The sequence below is a fragment of the Typopeltis vanoorti genome, chromosome 26 (assembly GCF_054136105.1).
Source record: "Typopeltis vanoorti isolate ZY-2024b chromosome 26, IOZ_Tvanoo_1.0, whole genome shotgun sequence".
In the NCBI taxonomy this organism is placed as follows: Eukaryota; Metazoa; Arthropoda; class Arachnida; order Uropygi; family Thelyphonidae; genus Typopeltis; species Typopeltis vanoorti.
This window is the reverse complement of record NC_143574.1, coordinates 19,193,974-19,206,629: the sequence shown is the minus strand read 5'-3', so window position 1 is coordinate 19,206,629 and position 12,656 is coordinate 19,193,974. Positions and strand designations below refer to the sequence as shown.

At 35.1% G+C, this 12,656-nt stretch overlaps 1 protein-coding gene across 3 annotated transcripts in view; it reads left to right on the top strand.

Moving 5' to 3' along the window:
• LOC150092382 (cytosolic phospholipase A2-like) overlaps positions 1–12,656 on the top strand; it is a 341,574-nt gene that overhangs the window by 236,787 nt on the left and 92,131 nt on the right. For all 3 annotated transcript variants that reach the window (XM_090415055.1, XM_090415056.1, XM_090415054.1), the window contains exon 14: positions 1,764–1,851. In XM_090415055.1, coding sequence (XP_090271181.1) covers positions 1,764–1,851 — 88 coding nt within the window. The remainder of the gene's footprint in view (positions 1–1,763; positions 1,852–12,656) is intronic.

Here is a 12,656-nt window from a genome sequence, read left to right as displayed (position 1 = left end):
TCACTTCATCATCATCAAATTCCTGACATGTACCCTCAAGAGGGTGTACAGGATATGATAGTACTACATGAAAAATTTACATCATTACTAACTTCCTATCTACAGTGCTCACTTTGCTAAGATAAATCCACCAGGTGTATGTAACATGGGGCACAGTGCTACTGCTACATTGGATGAAGAGTGCATGAAAATGAGGTTGAAGAGCTGTTGCATAACCTGGTAAGCATTTATCAGTAGGGACAAATGGAATATCAGTACATTTGGAAAATTGGTTAAGCCTTCACATGTTTGTATAACTTGAGTCTCAGCTCTGAAATGATATCACAGGAATGGAAGGAATGTATGATACTCCCATTGTACAAGGGTGGTGCAAAAACTGATGTGTCTAACTACCAACCGATCGGTATCTCTGATGTGGTAGTGAATATTTTAGAGAAGTTAATATGAACTCGCATACAGAAAAGGGTAGACAAACAAGCTATACCCTGTTTTGAGCAGCATGGGTTTACTAAAGGAAGGTCATGTTTTAGCAATTTGCTCATTTTTTATAACAATGTTTGACCGAGTTGGATAAAAGGAATGGATACACTATGATAATTTGGATTTTGCTAAGACATTTGATAAGATACCACACGAAAGACTGTTGCATAAACTGGAGAATATGGGATTGGAATATAAACTCTTGACTTGGATCAGTGGATGGTTGACAGACATATATCAAAAAGTGGTATACAGTGGGTGTGAATCTGGCAGATTTAAGGTCACCTCAGATTTAAGGTGTACCTCAGGGTTCAGTCCTTCGGCCATTGTTGTTCAATCTATACATTAATGACATTAGGAAGGATCTAACAGGAGATGTGCAATTGTTTGCCAATGATGTGAAGATAGACAGGGTAATCAGGGATGCTACTGATATTAAGCACTTACAGAATTATTTGAATAGGCTGGAAAGTTTGGCAAACGAAAATGGCTGAAAGTTTAATGTTAGTAAGTGTAAAGTTATGCACTTTGGCATGATGCAATTTCCAGTGGCATATTATATTAGCAGGGTTATGCTACAAGAAACTAATGAGTCAAGGGATCTTGGTGTAATGGTGGATAAGAATTTGAAGTTCAAGGTCACATAACAAACGTTGCAATACAATTCAGAGGATAATTGCAATGTTGAAGCAAACCTTGACATGTAAGGATAAGGAAGTTATTTTGCCTCTTTAAAGACCTTGATAAGACAAACCTGGATTTGGTCTCCCAGGTTCCAAAGGGATAAAGAAGCTGTGGAAAGAGTGCAAAGAAGAGTTACAAAGATGATATCCAGATTACGGGATTTAGATTATAAGGACAGATGAATGCAAGTATGTGGATTACAGACTCTGTTTGACAGGAGAAAAAGGGGGTGATGTGATAGAGGTCTATAAACTTCTGAATGGTTGTTATAGAATATCCTCTGATGAAATTTTTCATTATATGAAAAGTGAGGAGGGAAGAAGGGGGGGGGATCCATTGAAGTTAGGGGAGGGTATGACAGCTGGTTTGGGTGATTTATAGCCTCTCTCGATGAGTTCTTGACTCTTTGGAGGTCTCAGATAATAATAATTATTATCATTATAATTATAATAATAATATCTATTCTGTTTAGTTGTATTTTTAATGAAAAGCAAGCTGTATAGTGGATCGTGAACAGTTCATTATTGTTGTTGTTGTTTTTAAAAAAAGACATTTTCAAATTTTTTTTTTTTTTTTTTTGAAAACTTATCTAAAAAAAGATAAGTTAGATCTTGAAGAAGATTGTCGTGATGGAATGGGAAACTGCTCAGATAGTGAAAATGAAGACAGTACTGATATAGAAGCAAGGTAAGTTGATTATAAAGTTTGTTATTGTAAGAACCAGATTGAATACTTTTTATGTAATTTTGTGAAGTGTTACTATCATCTGTTTACCTTCATAAATTCTAGGACTCATTATAGAAGACTCCACTCTATCTCATAGTATGTTTGTCAATGCTTCTCTATAATCCCTTGTATCAGTGCACTGCATTAGCCATTCTGGTTGGCCCAGTGAGTAGTATCACTGCTCTGTAAATCAGGCTATGGATTCAAATCTCACTATGGCATGTTGTCCTGGACAACATGCTATAGTGGGATTTGAATCCATAACAAAACAAAAGGACAACAAATAGTAAAAGCCTCAGATAAGTAGAACAGTAGTTCTACTTATCTGAGGCTTTTACTACTACAAAAACTACAGGCCTCAGATAAGTAGAACAGTAGTTCTACTCATCTGAGGCCTGTAGTAGTTCAAAAAAGAGTTCCATTTGGTCTCTTAAGTAGTACAATAATATTATCTAACTTAGCTAAATGTGTACAGTAGCAGTATAAACATTTTTTGGTGCAAAATCCACATAAAAAAAATTAATAAATTGACTCTTCTTCTTCTTCTTCTTATGGCACTATAGCCCAGATGCCTTGGCCTTGCCTCCAACCCTGTTTGAACATTGTAATATGATCTTGTTATCCATCATGGATAGCAACATCATAATTATTATGATTGATGCTGTCTAGCCATCTTGTTCTAGGTTTTCCTTTTGGTCTTTTACCAAGAATTTTAATATAATTCTTGGTAAAATTCATGGTTGTATCTGATCCTTCAGAAATTAACTCGCCCTCTCCCCCCAGAAAAAAATCCACTTCTCACTCCTTTACTGATGAAATGCTTGCTCAGCATCAACAAATGACCTCTTGTATAGGTGTCCCCCCTCCCATCATATCAACAAAAATCCTCTATGCCAGTAGATCCCAACCATTTTGATGAACACTGATCCCTTTAAAGCAGGTTTTTTTTCCCTAGCCTTCTTATGCTTTTGGCTAAAATAAGTGTTCTTGGGTTATTTATTGATGCTACATAGTAGTTCCATGTTGTACAAAATAGGCTGCATTCTGCTAACATAACTGTGTAAGCAGAAGAAGCAGCTGGTTTTTAGCTTGGTATAAAAGTGTATAGATGATATTTCTCCTTGAATGAAATTGTTTTGCCTTTGTCAAAAGAATGAAAAGAAAAATTAGCTTTATTTATTTATTTGGAAAAGTTTGAAAAATGGAAGACTGCCCATTTCTAAGTAACAGTGGACTGAATTTTTCTTTTCCTTCAAAATTTCTTCAGTTAGCCACCTAATAATTAGAGCAAATGCACCAAGCTCAACTTTACTATGGAACATAAAACAAATATTATTATTAAAAGGGAACTTTTAGTGATTTGCGATATATTACGATTCTGAACCTCCACAAAGTCACAAGAGGTCGATCTTAGGCAACATAAAGTCTATCATACCACTCCTTAAGCCCATTTACCATTTGCACATTTGCCACCCTATCAGATAATAAATTCTGTGGTCCAGCCACCTAACGTACAAAAAAGGCACTTCTACTCACAATCTCCTTTTGTAACTTCTGGGAATGACCTCTTATCTTTCTTCCTTCCTCTTGTAGTTTGCATGCTCACAGTTTGTCCTCACAACTATCATTGTAAAGTCCTGATATCATTTTTATTAGCAACCTCTAGACTCCCTCTCCAAGGTTAATTTATCCTCTTCATATCCCTTTGACCAGATCTGAGTAAAGTAATTCAGATGTGGTGTGAATGGGTCTTTATCTCTACTTAGTATTATGCTTACTTTTTTTTTTTTTTATAATACAGTGACAATTGAGGTGGATAAAGGAAATGGCTGCTCAGTGATATTGCTGGACATGTCAAGATTCATGTCAAAGTTTCTACAACAAAAAACTATGTAGGCACAGAAATGCAAATAAATAATTTACTGGCTAAAATTAATTATTTAATTCCACGGTATTCCACATGGACCTCTGTTTCATAAATTAGAGCAGATGGAAATGGAGATGAAGCTGGTGATTTGAATAAGGATAGTTGATGGACAGATATCAAATAGTGATACAAGAGGGGGAACTGTGTCTGGGAGAAGGCAAGTGACTAGTGTAATACTTTAGGGCTCCTCACTTGGTCCTCTGCTGTTTAATTTGTACTTCAGTGATACAGGAAATTATTTAAGAGAAAATGTTCAGTTGTTTGTTGAAGATGCAAAGCTATGAAGAGTCACGAAGAGCTATGAAGGTCAATGATGATTATGTAGAAATCCTGCTTGATGAATAAAAAATAGACTGGCAGTATGGGCAAAGGTAAATAACTGCCAGTTTAATGTGACCAAGTGTAAGATCATGCACTTTGGGATGAGGAGAACACAAGCTGTGAACTATATTGATGGAAATGAACTGCAGGAAATTGATGAGTCTGGGAATTTGGGTGAGGGGAAGGAGTGATTGTCAACAGGAGTTATAGTTTAGAAGGCATATTGTAAAAGTGGCCAAACAGCACATCTGATTAGGTGGTTGTTGAAAAACCACACAGAAAAAGAAACTTTATTAAAGCTAAGGCCACATGTGGACTACTGTGCAAATCTGGTTGCATAGATGAAATGGTAGACAGGATCCAGAAATTTGTGTTGCAGGTCAGTGGAATACTCCCTATGAGAATAGATTGGATTATGCAGAAATCCTGCAAATCAGTTTCACAAGTCTTCCACTCCTGTGATACTGATTTGCAAGATAATTTTCAATTGCTGTCTTGGAGTTTCTTTTATGTAGTGGAACTATTTTTCTCCCTTTCCACTCCTTTGCATATTTTCTTCATATACAGGTCAATATGCCATATAATCCCAAAGTCTTGTTTGCATTGAAGTTTTGCATCATTGTAATCATCTCCAGTTTATCTATCTCTGTTCTCCCATCAGTCAATGTCACATCTAGCACTGGTTATCTTGTACTGGATCACACTTTCAAAAATGATCACTCAGCTATTTCATTTGCTTATGTCATCTCCCTACCACTAGCACTTGTTGCAGTGTAGCAAAAGAACTCATCATTTTTTTTGCTTATCAGCTAGTTTTCTCTCATAGTTTTGGGATTTGAGACATAGGCTTGCTAATTGCATTTTTCTTTATATTTCCTCTACATTTTTTTTTTACTGCCACTCCTGCTTAATGATGCTATTCATTCATTTAATTCCTACCTGATTTATACACCAGACTTGGTATAGAGTCCAATATTGCCTTCTTCACATATCCCCTGATCATCTCCTATATACTGCTAACATCTCTCCTCTCCTTTCCAAATTCTCATGCTATGGTGCTTCTTTAAAATGACTCCTCAGTTTGTCATAATCACCTGCTTTGTAATTCTGCATATAGTCCTTCTTGACAGAAAACTCTGTCTGGCAATCTCTCAGCTCTAGATTAGATGTGTTATCAGCTATATATCCCCTGATCATCTCCTATATACTGCTAACATCTCTCCTCTCCTTTCCAAATTCTCATGCTATGGTGCTTCTTTAAAATGACTCCTCAGTTTGTCATAATCACCTGCTTTGTAATTCTGCATATAGTCCTTCTTGACAGAAAACTCTGTCTGGCAATCTCTCAGCTCTAGATTAGATGTGTTATCAGCTATATATCACCTGGTAACGTAGAGGATAGTGAAAAGCAAATGTACAGATAAATTAACCTAGCAAATAAGAAGTGTGATCATTATAGGTGATGTTAATTATAATAATATAGAGTGGAATGAAAAGATTGCATTTAATCTTTTCATAAAGATTTCAGCTTTTGAAAAGACAACTACCATAGAGAGTACATAAAGAGCACACGAGGATCAAGGCTCTTGGATTTCATCATCTCATTAGAAGATGTTATAAATGGAGGTGTTGTGTCAAATCATCCTCCATTTGGTGAATTTGTTTACTTTTTTTTGTTTAATGGCACAAGAACATCTATGGTCATGCTACGAAAGAATAAGTAGCATGCATACACAGGTCTAAATCCATATATAAAAATAAATGAAACAATTCTTAGCAATGCACAATGTAATAAGTAAAAATGGCATAAACTGATAAAATTCAGCATACAAAAACAAGTATAAAACAGATGTAAAAAGAAGTATAAAGAAAGTATTAAACTTCATAAAATATTCATTTAAAAAAAAAAACAGATTTTTAAAAGCATATACAGGTAGGTCTCTATTAGTGTGGATAATCAATCTCATTAAGTGGTCTCATTATTTGAATTTGCACTATTCTAACTTATATGTAAAATATGGTAATTCTAGTTTTGAGGGAAACGTGTGCCATAGTATTGTAAATTACCGTATAAGACGGCTCTCAAATACTACAGAAAACCCCTCGAAATCATGGGTCATCTTATACAGCGAGTATAAAAAGGGAAGCTTAATTTCTTGGATGAACATTTAGGTAGTTACAACACATCATTATATAAGAAAATAGGCAGTGTTTATAAACAAATCAGATTAATTTTTTGTTACATAAATCTATTTAAAATATTACAATAGATGTAAGTCTTAAAAAACAAATAATAATTATTAACCTCAATTTTCACGTTAATTTTCTTCATAATCTGTTGAAATAGTTCTTCAGATTCATTGTTTAAATGATTGTCATATGGATCCCAGTTTGAATCCAGTGAATTGATTTAATTTTCATCGTCATCAGTGTCCCACAACAGATCATCTTCCGTACCATCCATAAGATTAGAAATACCACACTTTTTAAATGATTTTATTACAGTCTCTACTTTTACTTTATTCCATGCTTTGATCACAAAATTGCCCAACATATCAAGTGATGCAGCGCCCATAGATCCAGCGTTTGTAAATGATTTTTCACCAGACAACATCCAATTATTCTACTCTTCTTGCATGTGATCTTTAAATGGTTTGTTCAAGCAGACTTCTAGTGGTTGCAATATAGAAGTTAAACCACCTGTATAACTGCAATTTTTGTGTTATTTTTTTCTAGAAGACATTTAGCATTCTTAGTTAAATGACCACGAAATATTACCCAAGCTAATAAACTGCGTTTCTTCATTATACCGCCTGGTCGCATGTTCCACACATTATTTATTCATAATTTCACACCATTTTTAAAAATGTTTAAAAATTTTAAAAATAACGGATATAACAACAATACCTAACATTGCATCAATACTAGAAAGAAGAAAAAGGGGGGAGGGTCGTCTTATACAATCGACATAAGCTTAAAACTTAAAAATAGCATAAAATTTAAGCCTCTTCTTATGCACCAGTCATCTTATATGACTGGTGCATAAGTATACAGTACCGACATATACAGTATCTACATAAAAACACAAGAAAAAGTATTATTTATTAAATATACTGCCAAATATTTCATTTTGAAATTAACAAACTGTCATCAGTGGCCTGAACAACATCTTTTACAAGGTAGAATGCAAACAATTGATTTATTCAAAGTAATGCGAGCCATGTATGTTAAATTGCTAATAGCATTATGCTTCACTGAAGAAAATTATCATCCAAAGAAATTTAATTTAAATATCATACTAAACAGATCATTAGATAGATGTAGTATCCAGATGGTTTCTTAGGACCTTCTATCTTTGTAAATATCTACTTTTACTTTATTCCAGGCTTTGCTCACAAAATTGCCCAACATATCAAGTGATGCAGTGCCCATAGATCCACCATTTGTAAATGATTTTTCACTAGTCGACATCCAATTATTCCACTCTTCTTGCATGTGATCTTTAAATGGTTTGTTCAAGCAGACTTCTAGGTTGCAATATAGAAGTTAAACCACCTGGTATAACAGCAATTTTTGTGTTATTTTTTTCTAGAAGACATTTAGTATTCTTACCTGGTCACCTGGTTTTCAGAAGGATGAAGAGATGTTGGAAAGGGTCCAAAGGTGATTGACTAAGGTAGTTTCTGACCTCTGGAATGTCAAGTATGAGGAAAGATTGAGAAGATGTAATTTGCAGAGTCTGGTGGAGAGAAGGAAGAGGGGAGATATGATAGAGACCTACAAGTTGGTAAGGGGTTGTTATAGGATCAATGCTGGAGAAGTTCTACAGAAAATAGTGGGAGGTCGGGGGAGGAGAACCAGAGGTCATCCCTGGAAACTGTATAAAGAGGGTGTGAGTAGGGGAGTGAGAGTCAGGTTTTTTTCATGCAGAGTTGTAAATGATTGGAATGCCTTACCTGAAGAGTGTGGTGTCTGCAAGGAGTTTGAATGTGTTCAAGGCACGGTATGATGAGCTGTGTGTGTGATAAAAGGACCTCCTAGATGAGCCTTTGACTCCATGAGGTCTTGGGATAATAATAACAATAACAATAATAATAATAATAATATCATTATTGGCCTTAATTTAAAAAAAAAAAATTAATGTGTTATTCAGATCAAACTTTCCCATATTTTTGACAAGGATAGGCATAATGCAAAACACATATCCTTACGGGTATGTATAATGCTATGCATTATGGGAAGGGTCACTACCCATGACCTCTGAGTCTGGCACCCACTGAAGAGACCTCAATAAAGGTCGAAACCAGTCTGGGTAGTGATCCTTCCCATAATGCATAGCATTATACATACCCATAAGGATATGTGCTTTTCATTATGGGATACTAAGGCAAGTGATGTGAAGTTATTAGCTTCTATATACGAGTTGCCCCAGTCCTGAAAACACTTCAGGTGCAAACTTTGTTTTGCTTACACTTGGATAAAGGATTAAACCAATATATTGTTAATTTAAGGATAGGCAGTCTTTCTGATTCAAGTTAGGGCAGTGAAGTAAGACCTCAGCACGCTCTTTAAATAGGCATTCAAATTTATACTGACATCTATGTAGAAGGTGGGTTTTAGACCAGAGAATATTGTGGTCTGCCTCTATAAACTGGTTTCTAAACTCCAAAATAAACTGGTTTCATCCATGTTCAATATCTGTTGATCAGCATATCCACCATCTTTGGTCATTTAAAAAAAAAAAAAAAAATCAGAACATTTAGATCTTGCATCCTCATTTGCACTGCCTGCCTCACCAATAATTTTAACATTATGCAGCTGAAGTCAGTTTTTAAATCGATCAAATCAACCAACACATGCATTAAACATTTCTTCTACTTCATTATTTTTTTCTTTCACTTTCTTAAACAAATTTAAAACTTTTGTCTGAATAGTGCATTTGAAAGACATTCTATCATTGTAACATTTCTGTAGATTTGCAAACCACAAAAAGCTGATGCAACTTTACCTTTTTCTTTTATTTCTCCTGAGTGTTTTAAAATATTCCATGGTGTGGATTCAGGTATTCCAACATCTCATCTTATTTTAGAGTTGCTATGAACAGATTCATGTTGTTCATTCACATCAAATTTTTCTCTAATGTAATAACAAACCTCTTCCTTTTTTTTGCACTCATAGTGTTTTTAGTTGAAGGAATCTTCCTTTTGTCCATTTTGTTAAGGGTACTTCTTTAAAACAGTCATGAAAACTAATGTACAGGTCTGTAATAGCAATGTCTAAAAACCCTGTGATAACCTAGTAATCTCAACTGTGAATGTGCTAGCCTTGCATTAATTGAATTTTTTTTTGCATGAAACGTGACCGCATATCGTTGTACAATTCTCACTAAATCAAATATTGCATTATTAAAACTTGCATTAATTGAGACCTAGCTGTATTAATATTGTTATAATTATTAGACACTGGGGAGTCAAGAACTTGTTGAGGCAGGCCATACATCACCCACACCAGCTGTCACATCTCTTAAACTCATTCACACTAGATGCACTCACTACTTCAAGGCAAACTTTTTCACACATTCATGGCTCTATGAGAGAAAAATCTAGCTCTTTCCCCTTTCTTAACTGCACACAAACTTAACTTCCACAGATTTCCCTTGTCCTCTCCCCACCTTGCATATAATGAAAGCCTTTATCAAATGATATTCTATAACATCCTCTCAAAAGTTTATTAACTCTTTCATATCACCTCTCTTTCTTCTGTATATCAGTGTCTGTAGTCCATATACTCTCAATCTATCCTCATAATCTATATCATCCTGATAATCCTGATATCCCTTATAACTCTTCTTTGCAGCCTTTTCACAGTTTCTTTATCCCTTTGGAGACTAACTCTGTGTCGGCAATTGCTAATACATAACCCTGAATTTAAGCTAAATGATTTCTATGTCCTTATATGTCAATGTTTATTTCAACATTGCAATTATTGTCTGAGTTGTAGTTGCAATTTTTGTTGTGTCCTTTGAACATCAACTTTCTATCCACATTATCCAATACCTCTAGCCTCATCAGTTACTTCAAGCATAATCCCACCAATATAATTTGCTGTTGGCTATTATATCATGCCAAAGTGCATAACTTTACATTTACAAACATTACATTTACATGACACAAATGACATGTTACATTTACTAACAGGACATTGTCCTGCTAGTAAATGTAACATGTCGTTTGTATCACGTAACATGACACATGTCCTGAAAGAGTTGTTAGAAGAGGCAAGAGTAAGAAAGTAAAAATAGTAAGTATATTACCTTGATATGATAAAAATGAATTAAAAAGAAGGGCTATGATGACAATTCGTTGCATAGGCTGTATAGAATGAATGGATATGAGTTTTTGATGAGTGGAGTGAGTTTGAGGGAAGATTAGATTTGTATAAGAGGGATGGCTTACACCTGAATGTGTTTGGTATCAGGAGTCTTGAAAAACTAATAACTGGTATGAGACCTAACACAGAGAGTCAGGGAAACTAAATTATAATGGGAGGAATGGTGAGAATAAGAGTGACAATGTTATGTAATTGTGTTAATGATGGAAATGGGCATTATCATGGAAATAATTATGAGGAGAGAACTGATTTTGACTTTGTGTTTGTCCAGTTTGGACCCTTCAAACGTGTGCAAAGATGTCTACATGTATAAGGCACTAGAGAAGAATAGAGATCTGTAAGTTGTCCAACTGTGTCATGCAAACTGCAGACGAGTATACAAAAGAACATGTAGGTAGATAGATTATTATGTCTATACACAAGTGCTAGGAGTATCAGACACAGAGAGATAGAGTTTGTTTGTCTTGGTCAATATGTTGGGCCTCAGATTTTAGGCATTAGTGAGACCTGGCTAATCAGACATACTAACTGATATCGAGTGTAAAGGGTACAGTACTTTTAGGATGGATAAATAGGATAGAAGAGGAGGAGGAGTGCACTGCTAATGATACCGGATAACTTGAATCCAGTTAATGTTGAGACCTATGATTGTAGTACTAGTAACAGTATTTCATGTAGCAGCAAATTTGAAGCCATCTGGTGTGAGATGGAATCTAACAAGATCAATTACATAGTGGGGTGTTGTTAAAGACCTGGTGGATTGGTTGCTAGTTATGAAGAAATGCATCACTAAATAGAGACGATGAGTGCAAAAAGAGTAATCATAATGAGAGACTTTAATTATCCAAATATTGATTGGCAGCAGTAAGATCTCATGAGAAGACTCAAGATCTCAAGTGAGTACCACATGATCAATGATATCACATTGATCATGTGGTACTCACTTGAGAAGTGACTAAGTTTATGAATGTTCCATTCAGAAAAGGTTACATGGTGAACTACAAAGCAGGAAATTATGACCAACTGAGGAGTATAGAAGCGTGCACGTGGCTCCGGTAAGAAGGAAAATGGCAGCTAGTAATAATGGTTCGCCATCTTTGTTCAAAACAAAGACAATGAAAATAGGCAGAATCATTGAAAATGTCAACTGTGTTGTGAATGGAGAACCTGTGGAACAAGTGAAACATTTCAGCTACTTAGGCACGATTTTTAGTGAAGATGGTAAATTAAATATAGAAATAGACAACAGAATCAGCATGCACTGTATACAAGACAATGTTCAAACCAGTTTTAACGTATGGATCTGAGAGCTGGGTCAGAAGTAAAACACTTGACCAAAGACTAGAGACCGCAGATATGAGAGTCCTGAGAAAGATTATAGGCGTGAACAGATGGTCAATGGCAATATTATATTAAAAACGAGGATATTAGGAAAGAACTTGACATTGTCAACATCCAGGAATGTGTTAGCAGAGCTAATCTCAGATGGTATGGTCACTTAAAAAGAATGGGCAAAGAAAGATTAGCAAAACAAGTGTTCTCTGCCAGGTTGGCAGCAAAAAGACCCAGAGGATGACCGAGATGTGGGTGGATTGATACAGTACAAAGTGCCTTAGATGATAGAAATATAAGATCTGATAATATTGGAGTCTTGACAAGTAACAGACTGATTTGGAGGAAAATTGTAGATAGGAAGTTAATAATGATGTAATTTTTTTCATGTAGTACTGTCATATCCTGTACACCCCTTTGAAGGTACATGGCAGGAATTTGATGATGATGATCTTTGTTCAATAACTGTAACATAAAGGAGATTATACAATGTACTATCTACGAAATGTATGCTTTGTGGAGAGCGGTTGGAGTATGGTTAGATGATGATGATAATGGAGTGAATGTGTGTAGAAAATGTAAGGAAAATGAGGAATTAAAGTGTGTTTCAGGTCATGAGTGTGATATTTTTGTCAAATTTCAGAATGTAGAATATAGCAATATGATAAGAAATTGTGAGGTTGTACCAGAGATCAGTGAGGACAAGAATGTAGAAAGTGTGAATGAAGGTTTTAATACAGAGCAAATTAGTGGTTTAACAGATGATAATAAAAAGATGAGATAGATGCAATGAGTG